The sequence below is a fragment of the Lissotriton vulgaris genome, chromosome 5, assembly GCF_964263255.1.
Source record: "Lissotriton vulgaris chromosome 5, aLisVul1.2, whole genome shotgun sequence".
NCBI lineage: Eukaryota > Metazoa > Chordata > Amphibia > Caudata > Salamandridae > Lissotriton > Lissotriton vulgaris.
Window position 1 is genome coordinate 1,625,049,694 of NC_141693.1, and position 21,883 is coordinate 1,625,071,576.

General features: G+C 45.9%; 1 protein-coding gene across 1 annotated transcript in view; it reads left to right on the plus strand.

Annotated features, from left to right (window-relative positions):
- LOC147716857 (uncharacterized) overlaps nt 1-21,883 on the plus strand; it is a 159,707-nt gene that overhangs the window by 45,593 nt on the left and 92,231 nt on the right. Inside the window, exon 2 of the mRNA XM_086923768.1 lies at nt 6,066-6,171. Coding sequence (XP_086779894.1) covers nt 6,066-6,171 — 106 coding nt within the window. The remainder of the gene's footprint in view (nt 1-6,065; nt 6,172-21,883) is intronic.

A 21,883-nucleotide genomic window follows, 5' to 3' on the forward strand; every position in this document is an offset into this window, starting at 1 on the left:
TTGTAATTACAACCGATGGATCCCCGAGCACCACAATCCCAAGATGGCGTACTGATTCTGTTCTCCAATGGCAGCTATTCCGTCAAGGTGGATGAGCGTCGCCCCAATGCTATTTGAACAGTGCAAAAATAAAAATAAAATGATCATAACAAGACTTTATTATCATTTTATTTTTCTGTGCAGGACTGTAGCCAGGTGGGGCCGGAGCTGAGCACAGTGAGGAGTGGTTTGCAATCCCTAAGTGTGCTTGAATGTTTGGTCAGCCAAACATTTATGCACACTTACCATGTTCTCCACCCGGCTGTGTTGCACAGCTCAATGGAGAACATGCTGAGTCTCCAAGGCACTGCCTGAGCAGCCAAACAGACTAATCCTGATACTATCGTGATTGACTGGGAGAGTCTGCTTCCGGTGCTGCCAGTGCAGAGGAAAGAAGACGGAGGAGAGGTGTGCGGCTGCAGCAATACGTTTATTTAATTTTTTATAATCCATCACCCCTCCGCCCTCCCGCCCCTGTTCCAAGGCAGCCGCCACTGCAGTGGATAGTTGACAGCACACTCGAGGGCGTACACAAAAATTGCCTTTTGTAGTACACTTAATAGTACTACTATTGTACTGCTAAAGTACTACACAATGCTATTCACAAACCTACATGTGAAGTTTACGCTTCTTCCTCCTATTTGTTTCTGTGTTGGGGTATGTTGTAGTAGTAAATGTGGAAGGGACATAGGAGAGTGCCAGGAAAATAGGAAACATTTACTACTAATGTTGTGGGGCCAAACAGGGCTAATTTAGGCACTGGGTCATCATCAGGGCAGAAAAAATGTTGGCTACACCCTGCAGTGAGACGTGGCTAAAGGAATTCTATTTCGGTTTTGTGCATGTAGGCAAGAAGGCGCCTCTAATCTTACTGTTTTCTCTTATGGGAATAATTGAGCACTCTTACAATCCAGGATAATAGTCTTAATGGCCGTTTGATCTGGGTGTCATGTAATGTATACCATTCCAGTTCATCATCACTCTGTGTTGCTGTGGTGTGGCAGATCTGTCCCATTCTTGACAAGAGGTGAATATCATGACTATGATTCAGTAGTATTAATCTCCCTTCCTCTCCCCCAGCTACCAATCCCAGCCTGCAGTGTATCAACGTTAATGCAGCCTTAATGAGAATGTAACCATTTCCCATACGTAGGCAAAACAACAAAACAAACATACAGTTTGGGCTAGTTATGGTATGACGTTTGTAGACTAGTTTTTGGGCACCACCACCATCCATCTCATGCAGCGTGTTGAAGACCAGCAGTTATGCTAGACACCAGTTAGTGGGTAGGGAAGGCTCCTGAGCACTCCCTAACCAATGGGGTAAAAGTTCCCAGAGGCAACCTTACCCACTTTTTCATTAGTTGCTCTTTGCTCTATTGCAAACAGACCCGAAATACCATGTGCCAGCCCTTTTTCAAGATGGAGAAAATGTCTACCACACTAAACTCTGGCTTGGAGGGCTAGGGTTTGTATGGGAGTGTACTAGGGAAATCATCAGCGTCCTGCCACCTCTAACACAAAAATCCAAAATGAAATGAACTGTAACCATCTCAACCCCTGAGACCTACATCTGGTAGTACAAAAGTGGAGTTTGTCAGTAACCAAACTAGTTCAAGTTCAGGAATTTGTATAGCGCACTACTCACCCAGAGGGTCTCAAGGCGCTTGAGGGAGGGTGTGTGCATTACTTATCGAATAGCCAGGTTTTTAGCTGCTTTCTGAAGGAGAGGTGGTTCTGTGTAAGGCGGAGGTGAGTGGGGAGAGAATTCCAGGTTTTGGCCGCTAAGTAGGAGAAGGATCTTCCTCCCATGGTAGATCTATGGATGCGCGGAATTGCGGCGAGGGCTAGAATGGATGATCGTAGTTGGCGGGTGGGTGTGTAGAAGGACAGTCGTGTGTTGAGGCATTCGGGTCCTAGGTCGTAGAGGGCCTTGTGTGCATGGGTGAGGAGGCGGAACGTTATTCTCTTGTTGACGGGAAGCCAGTGGAGGTCTTTCAGGTGACCGGCAATGTGAGCTTGACGGGGGATGTCCAATATGTGTCTGGCTGAGGCGTTTTGGATGCGTTGGAGTTTTTTCTGTAGTTTGGCTGTGGTTCCGGCGTAGAGGGTATTTCCATAATCCAGTCGGCTAGTGACCAGTGCGTGGGTGACTGTCTTTCTTGTTTCGGTGGGGGTCCAACGGAAGATTTTTTTGAGCATGCGAAGGATGTTGAAGCATGAAGATGAGACGGCGTTGACTTGTCTGGTCATCGAGAGGGAGGAGTCTAGGATGAAGCCCAGGTTACGTGCGTGATCTGTAGGTATGGGTGCTGTACCCAGGGCCGTTGGCCACCATGAGTCGTCCCAGGCAGAGGGGGATGATCCTAAGATGAGGACTTCCGTTTTGTCCGAGTTTAGTTTTAGACGGCTGTTCTTCATCCATTCGGCTACTTATTTCATTCCTTCGTGTAGATTGGTTTTGGCTGTGTTTGGGCCTTTGGTGAGGGAGAGGATCAGCTGGGTGTCGTCTGTGTAGGAAATGATGTTGAGGTTGTGTTTTCGCGCGATGGATGCGAAGGGACTCATGTAAACGTTGAAGAGGGTGGGACTGAGTGATGATCCTTGTGGTATGCCGCAGATGACTTCGGTGACCTCTGATTTGAATGAGGGGAGGCGGACTCTCTGGGTTCTCCCGGCGAGGAACGAGATGATCCAGTCCAGAGCTTTTCCTTGTATTCCGACGTTGCTGAGGCGTTGAATGAGGGTGCTATGACAGACTGTGTCGAAGGCGGCGAAGAGGACAAGTAGGATGAGGGCAACTGTTTCTCCGTTGTCCAGTAGCGTTCGGATGTCGTCTGTAGCTGCGATGAGGGCGGTTTCGGTGCTGTGTTTGGCTCGGAAGCCGGACTGTGAGGGGTCGAGGGAATTGTTGGATTCAAGGAAGGCGGCGAGCTGACTATTGACGGCTTTCTCAATGACTTTGGCAGGGAATGGGAGGAGTGAGATGGGGCGGTAGTTCTTAAATTCAGAGGGGTCTGCTGTGGGTTTCTTCAGAAGGGCGCTGAGTTCGGCATGTTTCCAGCTTTCTGGGAAGGCAGCGGAGTTGAAGGAACAGTTGATGACATCGCGGAGATGGGGTGCGATGATGGAGTCTGCTTTGTTGAAAATGTGGTGGGGACATGGGTCGGTTGGCGATCCTGAGTGGATGGAGTTCATCAGAGGGATGGGGTCTTCAGTAGTGATTGGGTTCCAGGCGCAAAGGTTGTGAGGGTGCTGTTTTGGTTCGGAGGTGGGTGGAGTGGACTGTTCTTCTGACTGGTTTTCAAAGCTGTTATGCATGTCGGCGATTTTGTTGTGGAAGAAAGAGGATAAAGAGTCGCAGAGTTCTTGGGAGGGAGTGATTTCGTTGGTGCCGGCGGTGGGGTTGGTAAATTCTTTGACGTTGTTGAATAGTTCCTTGCTGTTGTGGGCGTTGTTGTCGAGTCGATCCTTGAATGATGATTTCTTGGTGGATCGGATCAATTGGTGGTGTTTGCGGGTGGCGTCCTTGAAGGTGGTCAGGTTGTCAGTGGTTGGGTTTTTTCTCCAGGTTTTCTCGAGAGTACAACAGAACTTCTTGGATTTCTTAATGTCATCGTTGAACCAGGGGGCCTTTTTGCTACCTTGTTTGATCTGGTAGTTTTTCAAGGGTGCTAATTCGTTAGCTCTGTGGGTGATCCACTGTGTGAGTTTGGTGGCAGCGTGGTTTGGGTCCGATGACATGGCAGGAGGGTTCTGGTTAAGCGAAGTGAAGAGTTGGTCGGTGGTGATTTTGTTCCAGTTTCTACGAGGAATAGGTTGTGGGGGGTTGTGGGTCGAGGTCTTTTTGTAACTGAAGTGAACGCAGCTGTGGTCCGTCCAATGGAGAGCTGTGGTGTGATCAAAGGAGATGTGTTTGCTGGAGGTGAAGATAGGGTCGAGCGTGTGTCCGGCAAGGTGGGTTGGGGTGTCAACAAGTTGTTTGAGTCCGAGATTGCCCAGGTTGTCCAGGAGGGTGGTGGTGTTGCTGTCGTTTTTCTTTTCCAGGTGGAAGTTGAGGTCTCCCAGTAGAATGTAGTTCTCAGAGGTGAGGGTATGTGGGCTGACGAAGTCAGTGATGTCTTCGTTGATTTGTGTGCGGGTTCCTGGTGGTCTGTAGATGAGGGTGCCTCTAAGTGTGGTCCTGGGGTCAGTGTGGATCTGGAAGTGAAGGTGTTCGGCAGTAGCGAGGTTATCGTCGGAGCTGGTCGAGATTCGGATGGTGTTCTTATGTACGATGGCGATGCCTCCTCCTGTTTGGTTGGTGCGGTCTTTTCGGATGATCTTGTAAGTGTCCGGGATGGCTATGGCGATGTCGGGCGCTGATGAGGCGTTCATCCAGGTTTCTGTAAGGAAGGCGACGTCCGGCGATGCAGTGTTGAGTAGGTCCCAGAGTTCAGTGGCGTGTCTGTGGACCGAGCGGGTGTTTAGCAGGATGCACTTCAGGTGGTTAGAGTCGGAGCTGTGTTTGGAGTTAGTGGATTTGGTGTGGGTCCTTATGCAGGCGAACTTGCAGGAGTGGCAGGCGAAGGGTCCATGGGTGTGTCCTGGGGCAGCTTCGCAGCATTGTGGTGTGCGTCCGGGGTTAAGAGCAAAGAGGGTAGCGGCGTCATACGTTATGCGGGTTGGGTGGGTTTTGCGAGGACCAGGGGGTCTGGCGCTGGGCGCGGTCCAGGCACGGACGGGCGTAGACGGGCTTACCTTTGGCGCACCTTAGGCGCGCATGGGGCGCGACCGCTGCGCGGAAAGGCATCTGTCATATGTGGAGAGGGGGAGGGTAGGTCAGACTATTCCTTGTTACTGTGAGGCATTTTACACATTTTACACACGTAAGAGCTAATTAGTCTTCTGAAATTTCATACAAGTAAAGGGTAACTTTCTAGTAGTTACGTTTCCTTAGTATTTATCAAAAATACGACTTCACCATTGAATTGTATTTTTAATAATGGTTAAAATAGTGGTTACATTTTTTTTTTATCTAGTCCTGCTTTTGAGGTACACTATTAATGTTTCAATCTGTATTCTGGTTTTCTACACAGGACAGCTAGACCTGTCACAGTGAAAATAGCTTTTCGGACCTTGCATCTTTAGGATCATGGCAACATTCATTTTCTACATGTCTTAATTTTAAATACCATACATCCTACCTTGCAGGCTAAAAGGTTTACCTAGGGATGACTTACTAATATTTAAAAGAGGTTTTACCTTTTTAAAGACGGTTGCACTGCACGTTTCAAACTGTAGCAGTAAGGCTATAGTGGTGTGCCTGAAGCCATTATTTCTTCAATCACACTAGTGGGTGACACAATAGGTGTGTAGTCTATAGATGTCATTTAACGTTTCATGCCCTGTGGTTGTATTTCTGCACCACATACTATGGCCTTATAGAAAAGTTAAATAAGCCATTCACAGATTAGCCAAATTCTACATGTTTTAGGGATCAGAGCACATATATTGGGCACTGGACAGATGTGCTCCAGTAGGAAAAGTGTAGAAAACAACAGTAAAGATCAGCGAGGAATTGGGGGTATCCACGCTAAAAGGCCATTTTTAACTGATGCAGAAAGTGTGTGAAGGACCACCGGTCACATCCATTTTCACAGGTGACAGAGAAATAAAAAACTATTTAGGGATAAAATGTAAATATGAGAAGAAAGGGTTCTAAAGTTAACTTAAAAACGAACCAGTGTACTCAGCCACAGGGATAAATAAAACAATCATTAGTGTGCTACTCTTTTTAGTGACTTGCATGTACATTGGACTGCTCCCGTTTGTGAAGTGAAGGTTACTAAATAATAGCTAACATTAAGGGCAAATGTATGTGTACTTTGAAAGAGTAAGAAATTATTCTTATTTCAGTATTTTAGATCCTTAGTTCGTTCATAATTGTGAACCAGCTTTGAGTGCAAAATCTAAGAAACGATTGTGAATACCCATAACGGAGTGGAAAAAGTACTCAGTTTACTGTTAATCTTTGTTTTTTTCAGGAGCCAAATGAATTTTATTGTGTTGTTATCAAAAAAGAAGAGGAACTTGAAGATGGCCATTTTGATAACTCGGTGTCCGAGTTCATGGGGAATGCAGTACCACCAGGTAAACATCTCTGGTTGTGATTTATGGTTATTTCTAGTGGTGTGCGAGTGGAGCCTCTGGCAGTATATCATGTGAAATTGTCGTAGATAAACCATAGCCTTTAGTTATTGACATCTGTGTCAGGGATCAACATAAGATCAAAGTGCATGCCAGAATAGAGAAGCAACTGCAGTTATGTGCAGAAGGTGTTCATTGTATTACTTATGTTATTACTTTTAATTTATCTTGCCTCTTTGAGCCAGGCATGTGGGTGCCTCCCCCCGCAAAGAAACTCCACTCTACATTCTGCCTTCACATTTAAAATTGCCCAGAGGTATCATGCCCCCCCCCCCCCGTTTCCTTCCTTCTTTTACTCAATCTTGGGTGTGTCACCACTATGCAAAACTCCTTCTCCTGTCCCAATATTACAGCATTTGCCTTTTGTTTTCAGCTTTTTTTTTTTGCAAACAAGGACAAGGGTCACCCTACTCACTAGGAACCAGCGTGATTTATCTGTGACAGAAACAGTGGTTGCTGCGGAAAGCTACTAATCTATATTGATAATACTGTGCTCAATCGCAATAATTATGGGTTACTTGGATGTCAGGCGGAAAGGAGACCCAGAACACTTCTGTTTTGTGTATACAACAGATTTTTTTTATACAAAAACAAAGCAGTTTTTTTCGAATAGTGCTTAGTGTCCCCAGTGTGAATGGAACCAAAAAAGAAACAGAAAAGTTTTTTTGTGAATTTGTGACACATACAACTTGGTTTCCATTATTTTGAAAGACGACCATCTACAATCATGTAATAATCACAGCCACTATATATAATAGTCAGAGTTGATCACTATGGTTCGCTTTGAACAGTTGTCCACAACGTTTTGACCCTTTAAAGGATGTAGGGTCTCTTCAGGACCTATTGATGTAGGGAAATCCATGATTCAAGGAGAGAGAGTGTGTCACAAGGATGTTGGAAGTGAATATGATAAATTAAAGGACTGAAAAGGCCATAAGGTACCTGAATTTAGGGAAATATTGCGCAGCTACGTGAAGAATGTGAAACACCGGAATACTCACACTGGACCCAGCTGGGTACTACACGAGTGAGAAGGGAAAATAAAGAGAAGAGTAAGATAAGTAAGAGAGAAACAGTATGGTGCTATACAGACAGCTCTATCTAGAGTTTCTTACCCCAGAGTGAGTGTCGGGGTGAAAGGCCGGCAACCACAGCGGGCAATTGCCACCGTGCAAAGGGCTGATATTTCTGTGGGCTTGAGGGTATTCTCTGAAAGGTAAAATATTTAACATGGTATTCTTTTACTTTTTTTTCTTCTCACTTGGCCGGTGTTTCACATTCTTCACGTGGCTGTGCAATATTTCCCTAAATTCATTTACCTTATGGCCTTTTTAGTCCTTTCATTTATCATAGTCACTTCTAACATCCTTGTGACACTGTCTCTCCTTGAATCAGCGTTGCGCACACTGCAGACTTGGTGAAGAGTGCTGGGGTGCAGAGACACTGTGGTTAAGAGTGGGAATCAACAACAATACACTGGAGTATCATTTTCCAGTACCAAAATACTGAGGCATCTTAATTCATAATGGGTGCGCATATAAACTATAGAAAACTGGCCGCACATGTCTGTATTATGCACTTGTGGTCAACTATTGTTTAGTTTTGCACCGTTACTTTCTGGTTTCATTTACATATCCCCACACATATCATACATACATGTGAACAAGAACAAAGGCATAGCATTATCTCTGCTCTTTTCATGTCGAAACAGTATCTCCGAGAAAACAGAGCCACAGCAGTTAAACGACAAGCAGTCATAAGTCACACTGACAAATCCGTTTGCTCAAAATCAGTTTCTAGCAGTTTTCCCCTCTCTCTCTCATCATTCTCCAGTCCCGCTCTCCAGTACAGTGGTCTGAGGCTCCATTTGTTACAGGAATCCCAGCAGACTGCAGAGTTATGGACAGGTTACAGGCGCACATCCGCGTGAAACAGCCCTCTGCAAAAGAAATTGTGTATCTGGCAAGCACTGAAGAAGCACTGCAAAGATTAATATAATTTACGATTTATGAACCATTCCTCGTATACTCGGTGCTGCACCTGTGAGCTGCATCACAATACAGGTAAGAGAGGACAGGTGGACTGGGCTCTGGAATTAGGGCTGGGGCAGAGTCGATTGCATAGCTGTCAAGTTATCCCATTCTGTGTGGGATGCCTCCAGCCTTTACCGAGTTTTGGGTGTTATATATATGATGTAGATTATCCCCTCAATGGGTAGAGACAGTATTTTAATTATTAATCTGTTATCGTTTCTAGGGTACTCAAGATCTGAAATCCATGTCCTGAGGATGGTCTCTCACACGAAAGAATAGAGACCGAAACGTCGACTGTGGCTTTATCTACCATTAAATGTTCAATTAATTCTGTGATAGGTAGAAAAGCTTGAGCAATTGATGTAGTAAGGGCTGTGTAGACTAATGTATTTTCCCTTCTGCGTCATTGCTGTTCATCTTGTACCCAACATTTTAACTTGATTTGATAAAAGATTAAATAGTTTTTTTAAATATACACCAGTCTTTCAATCCCTTTTTGCTCTCTCCTTTTTCTGATCACTCACAAGTGACAGTCTTGAATATACATCAATGTCTGTTGTTGCATAACCAGCACTAGTGGGCTCAAATCACTAGGCCCACACGATTTCATTCCTTAAGTGATTCCAAAATTCTTGTTTTACTAAAATCCCTTGAAGGTATCTTCACCCTATCATACTTTTTGCCCAAACCCTCAAGGGTATACTGAGTTGCCCACTATTAACTCTCATATCCAGCCTTTACCAGCATTTTAGCCAGCAGCAGTTTGTATGACTAGTTTTCCACTGATACTTACGCCTTTAAAAGTGCAACTACAAGTTCCATACTGCAGTTGCGTTCAGCAACCAAAAAAAAGCATAGATTGGCTTAGATGTTACACGTGACATGAGGCAACTTGCAGCTATGCCTTTGGAAAACAGATTGAGTCTTGCTTGCCACTGGTAATGCTGTCAGCCTGAATCAGGGCTGCCTGATGGAATTAGAATACGGGGGAGTACTAAATTATATTGTTGTGCTGTCTAAATTACGTGGCTAGAAAAGGCAAATAATGCAGTACATTTTGACAGTGTTACCTCACTTTTTTCTGATTTGTATGCACATGAACAAAATGTGAGCAAATATGTTTCCCCTGATTTGTACCATGCTGACACTTAGATACATCAGTAAGTAACAGGAAAGTAAGCAGGCAACCTTTGCAAATGCGAGTCGTCCTTCTTGAATGGGGACCCAACCAGTGGAGAGTGGCAGTGTTCACTCCCATAGAGTGGTACTGCCAAAACGTTCGGTAAGATTGGAGCCCCTCCTTAATCTGGTCCTGACGAATGCCATGTACCCATAAGGACGAATGGCAGAAACATGTTGACCCTTTTATATTAAAAAAAACACACAGTGATGATGGGATGATAGGATCCCTTTTCACCACACTTTCTATTTTAACCCCACACAGTTTACCTTCTGAATAAAAGGTCTATGGGTGTACTGTGATGGGTTTTTAATATTCTCTTTCCTTCACTTTGGGCCCCCACTCACTTAGAAGTGCATCCCTGTCTCCAGGTGCATGCCCGTCCTCCACCAAATGCGGTTTCTGGAGGGCGAGGACTGGCAGATGATGAAGCATGACACCTGGTGGTGTGTGATGCCAGTCTATCACCTTTTGTGAGATGCCCCACTGTTACTAGGCATCTCACTCTATTTTGGTCTGAAGCTGGGAACGGTCTTTATTGTGTTTACTATAATTGATTGGAGGCTGACCGTCCACCAGCACCCTATTGCCTCTGGTTCCCTCCTCGGGCTAGTGCCTGGGAAACGTTGTGGCAACCTTTGCAAATGACCTTCTATTTTTTTGCTCCTGGTTTGGTTTTGACTGTAACTATCATTGCAGACGTTTTACCAGCAGCAATCAATTGCCGCACCCGGTTTTAGCTTTCCATGTTTACAGCCTAAGCGAGGATGCTGCGATTGTAACAAAAGTAAATAAATAGAAACAAATGGCGGCCATGCACATTTTTTTCTTTTAATTTACTTTAGTTATAATAGCGGCACACTCGCTTTAGCGTTAAACATCTTAAGCTAAAGTGCAGGTGCCACGATTGGTTCAAAAGTAAAGAAATATAAAAACGTTTTTTCTCTATTTCTTTACTTTTGCAGCAATCGCGGCACCTTACTTTAGCTTAAGATGTTTAAAGTTAAAGCACGGGTGCCGCCATTATAACCAAAGTAAATAAAGAGAAAAAAGGGTATGCAGCCCTTTGGCTTGATGCAACTAATAAAAGAAAGGTGTGGCCGCCATCACTGCAGCCATGCCAGGCTACGGTGGATAAATAAATTAAAAAAAATAAGAGTTACGGGAGAGCGTATCTTGCCTGCGGCGGCAGGCAGGACAAACCTATTACAAAAATAGTGCTCTGAGGCTGTAATTACAACGGCTAGAGTAACAAAACTTATAACAGGGCCTGTCCTCATGGGAGGTTACAACAAGAAAAAAGGCGGTACTAAGGAGGGACTACCAAGCCTATTGACTAATGAAAAGCCACAATTTACAAAAAGCAGTTACAGGAGCCAATTAAAAAGATGTTTGGAAAGTGGGCGGAGCTTTATGTCCATATCCTGAATACAGTATGTCTTGTAAAAACAGTGCAAGCGCTGCTTAGGCGATACCTAAAAAACTGAGCAGAAGGTTCAGTTGTTATTGTCAATTGGCTCTCTCTGTTTCCTTCCCTTCCCTGTTTTCGGTCACAGGTGACATTCTCTGCAGTATCACTTTAGTAATCGTATGCATCTTCCCATTCACCATGAATTTGAGCCATGCTGGAAATAAAATAGCTTAAAATAGGGCTCCCGGTTTTATGGTATTTATTTTTCTGACATTTCCATCTGTAATTAGCTGTATTTATTTTTCGCTTATTCTATCTGTAATGATCCATATTAAATTTGGGGTTTGTGAAAAATGAAGCTGCAGTAGTATATTTCTACATTAATTTAACCAATAAATATGCACTCATGCCTGAACGCCTGATACCAACACACTCGGATTATAAAATATGCCTTTATAATAAAACATGCAATTGTTAACATACAGGTTGCACATATCTACTGCTCTTTAACACCTTGGCTGCTAAGACAATTCCCAGCCTGTGCTGGAAATTGCTATTCTCCTTTTTTTATGACAAGCTCAGCTCGTCATCAGCACAGCTCCACTGTGCCTCATGACGAGCTGAGCTCGTCATGAGCAGGGAAGGGGTTGAGGCTCTTTACTAAAATTCTTTTACCTTTTTCAACCCCTTTACCTTTCAATCCTCGCAGCTATTGGCCTTGAAGTCATGATTGACAGCATTTAGAATCACTCCAAAAAAATAATTTTCATTTTTATCTACGTTTAAAAATGAATACATACAGGAAAAAATGGTTTTCTGTCTGTATTTATCTGTAAAAATCAGTAAAAAGGGAAAAACAGAGAGCCTTGCTTAAAACACATTAAGAAACTACTTTTGCTACTGAATGACCTGCTGGTCTTCTGAAGCGCTAATATAAAGTCTGGAAAGAACGATATTGTTGATCTAACGTAGTTGAGATCTCTTTTCATGTGCCAATTTTAATGCCATATTCTGAACTTTATAGCTCCGCACTCTAGCTATGTCCGGCCTTGATTGCACTCCTTGGTCTGAGTGCGGATTCAGTGTCCCATATACTTTCTCAGCAATGTAGACTGATGAAAAGTAGTTTTATATTACAGATATGAAAAGTAGTTTCATATTACCAATAGTTTCCATATTCCAGTGTTCGGAGAATTCAGGATATCAGTGATCCTATTGCTCATACACCAAGATTCTTCTCCATATGCATTGACATATCATCTTTAATATCAGACATGTGGTGCATCACATGTCAAATCTAACTGCATTTCTATCAAGGTGCTCACTTTTGCAATCTATTCAGGGTGCAAGAGGAACAATGTTGCTATCGTCTTTAGGATGTGTTAGACCTGGCATCATTGGCGTGGGTCCCCCTTTCTCTTTTCTCTTCCTCTCTTTTATGTTGGCTGGATTTAGATGCTCTGAGCGCCGTGCCACTGCTAATCAGTGCCACAGCATGAATGCTCCTTGTCTAACGATGACTGTATGAATTAGGATAACCATAATGCCTAGATCTGTGTAGCATATTCTAATAGTGAGTTACCCTCCCTTTCACTGTCGCTATTGTGAAACGATCCGTTCTCATAGGCCAGAATGGGCTGGTTGAGGATTACCTTCTATCATCCTATCTGACCCTAGGAACCTGATAGGAACTTTGAGTTTGATATGTTTATGCTCAGGACATTGAGAGACACCTTTTAGTAAGGACTGTTTCTATACCCCATGTTTGGAAATACCTCTTCTGAAAACGCGGTAGTTTCTTGCCTAAGCGTTACTCTATACTTGGCGAGTATGTGTATTGGCCGTCTGGTTTTGGAGCAGCAGGGCCAGCTGGGTCAGACCTGGCTGGAGAGAGAGATCAGTATTCAGGGCATGGCGAGGGTTGACTCTTTGATCCGAGCAGGGCTGTGCCTGGCAAGGTGAATGATGACTCTTGTGCTAACTGGAGTAGGAATTGTAATTTATACTAATCCTAAGTCCAGTGCGCCATCTAGTGCAAGTCATAGAAACGACTTGCATTGTAATGCCATGCGTGGTAACAACGCGGACGATGTAACGTCTTCATTGTTACCTACCGCGATGAAATATGTGGCGTTGTAACGTCGCATATTCGTATTTGGCAGCCCCCAACCGATCTACGAGCTTATCCGCTCTGGGGATGGGGTGCGCGTCAGTCTTCGTGACTGAATTGAGGCCTGATAGTCCACGCAGAATCGAAGTTCTGGGGTGGCACTGTCGCAGGGATTCCGTTCTCATACAGAACTGTGCATAGAGACTTGGAACCTCAGTGAATTAGGGTGGGCCAAAACTCACCTTAGTACCCAAAATCCCCTACCAGACTAGCTACAGTGTCTCATTGGTGATCACAAACCCCCAATGCTTAGACAAACCAAACATGGACTTAGTACACCTCAGGTAACGTGGAACACATGAACACTCTTTCGTTACACAATCATTTCAATCCAGAACAAGGAGTAAATGAGGAGGCGTGCATATTTGAAATGTTTATTTACTAATGCAGTGTTCTCAAACGCAGTATCTTAGCTAATACAAGCAAACATATTATAAGAAACAAAGTAATCAGCATAGTCACTAGTCCATAGAACACAAAAGGGGAAAGCATGGTAAAAATGCTAAAACGAATAGGGTTCAGTAACACCTAATTCTCACCCTCCCTAGCTAGTATATTATATTATATCTAAGAAGGTCTCTTTGGGTTTTAGCAGGGCGGCCCCATACCTCAAGATCCTAGTGGTAAGGGATCACATCATCTTCCACCAGCTCTCTGCATGTGAAGCACCATCAAGTGTGTTTGTATGCTCTTGTGCAAAGCAATATAAAACGCGCCTAAAGCCAGAATTTGGCCGCAGCTGCATGCATGTTATGTCTAGGAACGTGCGAAGATCAGACCTCATAACAACCACTGTGTTGAGATATCCTTGAAGGTTTCTGCACTCACTGAACAGACACAGCTCACCAAGCAAGGCTGATATCAGAGTAACAACATATTATTCTCGCATGAATCAAAACATTCTACTAGGCTCAAAGCAACAGCTATATGCCATGTGCAGAAGCAGCAGAAAGGTAAAATGGCGTTTAAATTCCTAATAAGCTCATGCTAACTTAACACAGCATATAGGCAAAGTATATCTATATGACAGCACCAGGCGCTGCAGCTTTCGGGACAAGGACCACTGGGTTGGACCACGGGCTACTAGAGGACTCAATCACCCAAGGGCAAACATTTTGGTAACCTCATCCTTAATATAGTGCCTTACCCGATCAGTCAATGGTAAGCCTTGTGCTTAATGAGAGGACTGTCCCCGGTGTCCACGTCAGGGACACACCAATCAGTGACACTGGGCACCAGGGAGAACAAGTAACTGAATTGTCTCAACAGTTGGCGACAATCACCCTGCTGCTCAGGAGTCAGGGTGGTGGAGAGGACCACACCCTCTACTGACCCATCTCGCTCCCCTGCACACAGGAGGACAGGAAGGGGCTTGCTCTCCTTCTCCATCCCAGCATCTGTGGCTAGAAGCATGCCCACTTCAGACCTCTCAAAGTAGGGCTTCAGGCGGTTATCATGCAGGACCCGCAATGGATTCCTGAGAGACTGCAAGCCCACCAGGTAGGTAACAGGACTCTTGCGGTCCACCACCTCAAAGGGACCGGTCCACCTATCCTGGAGTGCACAGAGCTCCACTGGGGCCATGACCCAAACCTTTTGTCCAGGCTGAAACTCGATCAGAGTGGCGTTCTGATCGTGCCAGCGTTTTGTTTCATCTCTTCCTGGCTGGCTTCCATGTTTGCCTCAGCAAGTTTCCTGAAACGCCATGTCTGGTTTCTGAAGGCCAGCATGTAACTAAACACATTCTGGGGAGGTTTTCTGGGAGATAGCTCCCAGCCTTCCATGACCAGACTCTGAGGCCCTCGTACCGGGTGACCGTAGAGCAGCTCAAAGGGACTGAACCCTAAGGACTTCTGTGGCACCTCACGGTAAGCAGACAGGCATGGCAAGAGGACATCCCACTTACGCCTTATGGGCTCACCTAGGCCCATAATCATGCCCTTCATGGTCTGGTTGAATCTCTCAACTAGCCCATTGCCCTGGGGGTGGGTAAGGAGTGGTGAACTTATGTTACCCCACACTCCTCCCACAGAGACTTCATGCACTTGGAGATGAAATTAGTTTCCCTATCGGACATCACCTCTCTGGGGAATCCCATGCAGGAGAAAATCCCCAGGAGTGCCCGTCCCACCACTGGTGCACTCCCTGTCCTGGGCGGGCTGGCCATAGGGTACCTGGTGGCATAGTCCACCAAGACCAGGATAAACCTGTTGCCCATGGCTGTCTTGGGATCCAGAGGCCCCACAATATCAATACCCACTCTCTCAAATGGGGTACTCACAATGGGAAAGGGCTGTAGGGGGGCCTTAAGCTTCCCCCCTCTCTTCCCACTTGCCTGGCAAGTCTAACACGTCATGCAGTGAGCATCTGAGCTCCTGCGCATCTGGGGCCAATAGAAGTGGGTGACCAGCCTCTCATAGGTCTTGGTCTGCCCCAGATGTCCGGCCAATGGCACGTCATAAGCCAACCCCAGCAGGAAGGTCCTGAAGCGCTGAGGTACCACCAGCACACGGGCTGACCCAGGCTCAGCAACATTAGGCTCGCTGTAAAGGAGGTCATTCTCCCAATAGATCCAATGTGACCCTGTCTGGTCACCTGCTGCCTGGGCGGTGGCCTGTTGCAGCACCCCCTCAAGAGAAGGGCAGGTTCTTTGTTGCTCGCAAAATTCCTCCCTGGAAGGCGCCCCTTCCAGCTGCCAGTGGGTCCGCTCTGGTACGTCCCCCAGTTCAGCCACTTGTTCCCCTGTAGGTTCCAGGGCATCCCCCTCAGGGTCTGCTCCCTCCGGGACTGTGGGAATTGCGGGAGCTGGTTTCCCACGCCCCTACCCCTTCTCTTTAAGGCAGGGGCCTGGGCCATAATTTCAGGCTCCAAGCCCTCATGAACATTTTTCTGAACTGTCATGGACCGAGTGGTCGTGCACACCCACTCAGGCAGGCCCAACATCTCCAAATGAGTCTTTCTCTCCACCATAGCCCACAGGGAATTCTCTAGATCATTGCCCAACAGACAGTCTACAGGCATGGTGGGCCTAACAGCCACTTGAAAAGTTCCTGAGAGCCCCCCCCCTCCCCCCCCACTCGAAGGGAACCTGAACCACTTCACACTGGCTCTCTGAGTTGTCTGCTGACACTACAGGGCAGAATGCATGGGGACAACCTGCTCTTTGGACACCAACCTGGAGCTGACAACAGACACACTAGCTCCGGTGTCCCTGAGATCCTCCACCCTATGGCCATTGAAGGTCACCCACTGCCTGTACTTCTTAGTGTTATTAGGCAGTGTGGGGTTAGGGACCTTCTCAAAGTCTCCTAGCGAGACAAGGGTTAATTACGGGATCCCACCCACCTTGGACCTCAATCTCCTCGCCCCCAGGGCTACACTGGCAATCTGGCGGGATGGTGCACGGGTGGTGATGCCTTGGGGTCCCTCTGGGGACACTGAGGATCATAATACCGGCGGCCCACTTGACCACACTTGAAACAAGTGAGTGGCCGCCTCTGAACAGGCATAACTGTCGGGGCAGTGGCTTCTTCTCCGGGGCAGGCTGGGACATCACTGGGGAATTACTCTGGGGCCCTCTCTGGAACTCCCTCGGCTTACCCATGTCCCCCCCCCCCCACTTCTCTGCTGGGGACCCTGCCCACCTCTGGCAAAGTCTCCCACAAAACCTTTGCGGACCTGGGTGCTCAATCAGCAGTCCGCTCCTCAGCAAGCTTCCTAGGGTTAGTGAACTTGCTATCAATCAGGTGCTGGCGTAGCTCTGGAAAACAGTTAATAGAAAAATGTTCCCAGGCAAACAAATCATACAACTGCTCAAATGTTTCCACTTTGCTATCCATTGCTCTGCAGAAATAAGACATATATTCAACCCATGTGGTACCTTCTAACTTATAGGTTCTAAACCTCTGCCTGTACATTTTTTCGGGTCATACCATAATGGGTCACCAAAGCTTCTTTCATCTGGGCATACACCATCCTGCTCTCCTCAGGCAGCTCCAACAGGGTATCTCTATCATCACTCAAAAAGCGTCCCCACAACCCCGCTCCCCAATCCTTCTCAGGGACCCGGTGGGACACATTGCTATTTCATATGCGGCAAACCATTGAACGATATCCTCACTCTTGTGAAAATCCTTAATTTCATCTTTAGGAATATAAACTCTACTTTCAGGAGTTACTAAAGGTATGCTGCCACCAGAGGGGGAGACCGGGACACACCTCGCCCTGATTCTATCTCCCTCAACATTCTCTCATGCTCCATTTTCATTTTCTCGAGTTCAATTGACAATCAATTCTTCTTAATGTCTAACTTCTTACTCTCAACGTCCTCCTGACCTTCCAATTTAGCCATCTCCAAACCATGCCTCCTATCTCTCTCCCTGTGCTCCAGCTCTACTTGGGTCAGGCTCCTTTGAGACACACTGGCTCCTTTGAGACACACTAGAACCTGAATTGGAGGGTGTTCTATCTCCCCCCCCCCCTCTACTGCATCATCTTGCTGCCCTCCAGCATTCTCTTCCTCATCTCCAGCGGACTCTCTACCAGGCCTTCAGCACCTCTGGTACTCCTGCGTCCTAGAGAGACCTAGCACGGGAACGGCGAATTGCTTACAAAATGATTTCAGCTGTCTGGCAGCATAGATATCTAATCTTTCCTGATGTTTCTTTTCCGGAGTTGAGATCCTCCAAAGCATTGGAGGTTGGCCTCTCCGTATTAGCAGTATTCATGGCTGCGATCAACAAGTCAATCCTAGAACAAGCAACCAAACAATAAAAAAAGAAATTGTGGCTGCGCTTTGGTCTACCAGTTATTGTATGTGGATCATAAATGCAAGTCCTGATCCTCACCACTGACCGCCAATGTTAGAAATGGGGGTCTCTAGTTGGCAATGGCTGGCGCCAATGTCCAAACAGGGACCCTTCTTTCTAAGTCAGGGCAAGTGGGCTATCCCTTTTGACAACCCCTGCTCAACCCTGTAGTAACGTAGCACAAGAAGTTAGGCCTATCTCAGAGGCAGAGTGTGAAGTATTTATGACCATGTATAACAAGGCAGTAAGGACACCACAAGAGGACGCAACTCAGGTCGGTATAGAAAAATAATATCTTTATCTAACAGTATAACAAAACTCTCAAAGAGTTTCAACATGCTACAATGCATGTAAACTAGTAGGGACTCGAAAAAAGGCAATGACGAGAAGCTGCGTGCTGTGTCACCTTTCAACAGCGGGCACCTGGTGCGCAACGGGTCATGTAGGCCCCGGCCTTGAACTCTGTCATTGTCACGTTCTGGTGAATACGTTATTGCCTTTTTTTGAGTCCCTACTGTCGAAGGCTGCTGAAAGGTCCAGTAGTATCCGGGCCGCAGTGTGCCCTTGGTCGAGGGTGGTGCGGATGTCATCAGTGGCGGCAAATAGGGCAGTCTCGGTGCTGTGGTTGCTTTGGAATCTGGATTGAGAGGGGTCGAGGATGGCATTGTCTTCGATGAATCTTGACAGTTCTGCAGTGATGGTCCTCTCTGCGACTTTAGCTGCAGAAGGGAGGAGGGAGATTGACCGGTAGTCCCTGGGGTCCGTCGGTCTGTTGAGGGCTTCTTGCGCAGGGTCCTGACTTCTGCGCATTTCCAGTGGTTGGGGCAGGAGCCGGTCTTGAAAGTGGTGTTGGTGGCACGTTGTAATATGGGTGCGATGGTGGTGACTCTATTGATCTCTCTGTTGCTCCTCTCTGAGTGGATCCTGAAGTTGAAAAGAGCTCTGAAAACTCTTGTATTGTACTTTATCTGCAGAATCTAATACTGTTTAATTGAATTGAATTGAAAGAGTATTTTTATAGCGCCAGACTACCCGGAGGCCTCGTAGCGCTTCAGAACCAAGAGTGACAATTCAGTGAAGACACTAGTTGAAGAGATGTGTCTTCAGATGTTTGCGGAAGACAGCCAGGCTACGTGTCTCTCCTAAAGACTGGGGAAGGGCGTTCTACAATTTAGCTGCTAGGTGTGAAAAGGAGCGGCCCCCCCATCTTGCTTTCTTTATCTTTCTAGTGGAGGCTAAAAATTGGTTGCTGGATCGAAGCGGCCTAGATGGTAAATAGAGTGCTATTAATGGGTGGAGAATGTTAGGGCCTGTTTTCCAAATGGCTTTATAGGCTATGCACAGTGTTTTAAATTGAATTCTGGCATTCATTGGCAGCCAATGTAGCTGATGAAGAGCTTGTTTGGCCGATTGTCTCCTAGGGACTTGGAGGAGTAGTCTGGCTGCACTGTTTTGTACCACCTGTAATTTGTTAATGGTGGACAGAGAAGCTCCCAGGTATAGTGAGTTCCCATAATCCTGCCTGGAAAGAATTAAGGCCTGAATCATGATTCTTCGTGCTACAAAAGGGAGGAGAGGGAGAATTTTTCGCATCATCCTTAACAGGCTGTCGCATGTTGATGATAGTATTGTGGCCTGGTGATTAAAGGTCAATTTGTCATCAAGCCACACTCCCAAACTCTTTATGTGCGGGTTGGGTAGTGGAGCTGGACCCAAACATGTGGGCCATGAGGGCATGGTGTAAGCAGGGGCGGCATTGCCCAACAACATGATTTCAGTTTTTTCTCCGTTAAGACGGAGGCAGAAGTCCTCCATCCATCCGGCTACTGCTTCAAGGCAGGGTGTCAGCCTATCAGACGAACCCGCATCTTGGCCCAGCGATACCACCAGTTGGGTATCGTCTGCGTAGCTGACTATCTTAATGTCGAATGGATGTACCACAGCTGCCAACGGCTTCATGTAAATATTAAATAGTGTTGGGCTCAATGCCGAACCCTGTGGAACCCCACATTCCAACAGCTGAATAGATGAGACTATATCTCCCTCAAAAGACTTGGAAATGGTGATCACTGAGGAAGGAGGCGATCCAATTCAGTGCAGCGCCCGACACCCCGCTCATTCTGAGGCGGTTGGTCAAGATGGAATGTTTAACAGTGTCGAACGCTGCACTGAGGTCCAACAGGATGATAGCTGCCCTTCCTCCTTCATCTACAAATTTCCTTGCCTCTTCTGTTACTAGCAACAGTGCTGTCTCCGTACCATGGTTAGGTCGAAACCCAGTCTGGGTGTCATCCAACAGACTGTTTGATTCGAGATGATTGGTGAGAATGTTGTTTACATGTTTCTCCACCAATTTACTGTGCCGTGGCAGGATGGAAATTGGCCGATAATTGGATAGAATGGAGGGGTCCAGACTAGGCTTTTTGATCAATGCTTTCACCATTGCACACTTCCATGATGAGGGGACTATACCGGTCGATAAGGAAAGATTTAATATGTCCATTATAGTAGTTTGGACAGAATTAATTATTGCTTTTAGCTGTTTGGGCAGTGCAGCTTCTGTCGGAGAACCTGAGACTACTTTACCTATGATTGTATTGAGTGTCTCTGGCGTCAGAGGGTCCAGATGGTCTAAGATGGACACTCCGATTGAATTAGTAAGATGCTGACTATCTGTATCATTTTGGTTGGAGGGAAAGGTGTTATATATCGTCTCTATTTTTTCTTTAAAGAACGCTGCGAGTTTGTTACAGCGTTCCAGGGCTCCTTCTTTGCCTGGGGGTGTTTGTGTCGGGTTAATCAGAGTTTTCACTATTCGAAAGATCTCTTTGGGAGAATTAGCGGCAGTGGCTATTTTTTCCTCATAAAATTTAGCCTGTGTTTCTTTTATCTCCTTTTTGTAGCTCCTGATAACTTGTCTATATGTATCTTTTGTGTCTTTCGAGGGAGAAGCTCTCCAGGTTCTCTCAAGTCTACGGCATGTTTGTTTTAACAATCTTAGTTGAGGACTATACCATGGTGCAGTGTTTTTCCTGTCACATTTCTGTGTGATAACTTTCGGGAGAATGGAGTCCAACGTATTTTGGATCCAGATATTAAAGTTGGTATTTGCCTCTTCAATGTTGGTTCCTATTTTAGGTTGAGTGGCTTTTAAAGTGGTTTGCCATTTATCCAAAGGTAGCTTACCCCACTTTCGGTCATATATTACAGTGAGGGGAGGTGCCTCTCGCGCATTTTTAGTGACCCAGAACAGGGGAATCAAAAAATGGTCGGTCCAGGGTAGAGGGATAGGGTCTCCTGAAGTAAGATTTTGCAGGTCACTGAATACAGGATCCAGTAAGTGGCCTTTCCCGTGAGTAGGAAGTGGACATTTTAGGTCAAGACCTAAGGCCTGAAGGCCAGATAGGAGATTATTGGTGGTGTACAGAGAGACATCATCTAGATGAATATTAAAGTCTCCTAAAGTGGTGTAATTGGCCATGGCTATCACTTGTTCTGAGGCTAGAGCAATCCATTTTGGAATGAAATCCTTGAGTGCCTCTGGGGGGTGATATATCAGAGTGCCCGATAGACAATCTGTAGAAGATAGCTCTAGGGAAAAAAAAAGGTTTTCTCCTTCTGTAAAGGTTGAAGGCAGGAGGCGACAGCTATACCTGTCCTTAAAAATAATGGCTAGCCCTCCACCTCTTCCTGTGCTGGGGTCTATTCTACAGATATTGTACCCTGGAGGTAGGCCGCGAACGATGTTTGGTTCATTTCCTGTTTGAAGCCAGGTTTCGGTCAGGAATATGGCATCCAATTCCATTTCTTCTATTAAAAGTCCTATTTCTGTGCAGTGTTTTGGCAAGGATCTACAATTTAGAAGTGCTAGATTGTAAAGTGTAGTGGACGTATGGTCTCTGTCCCGGTGGTCGTGCTTTTTAAAGTGCCTATGACAGTGTTGGCATAATAAAAGAGACTTAGTAGGGTCCAATGTATGTTGACATTTCGCCATATCAGTAGGTCTTAACCGATATAATGTAGTGTTATCATAACTAATAGAGTTTTTGTCTA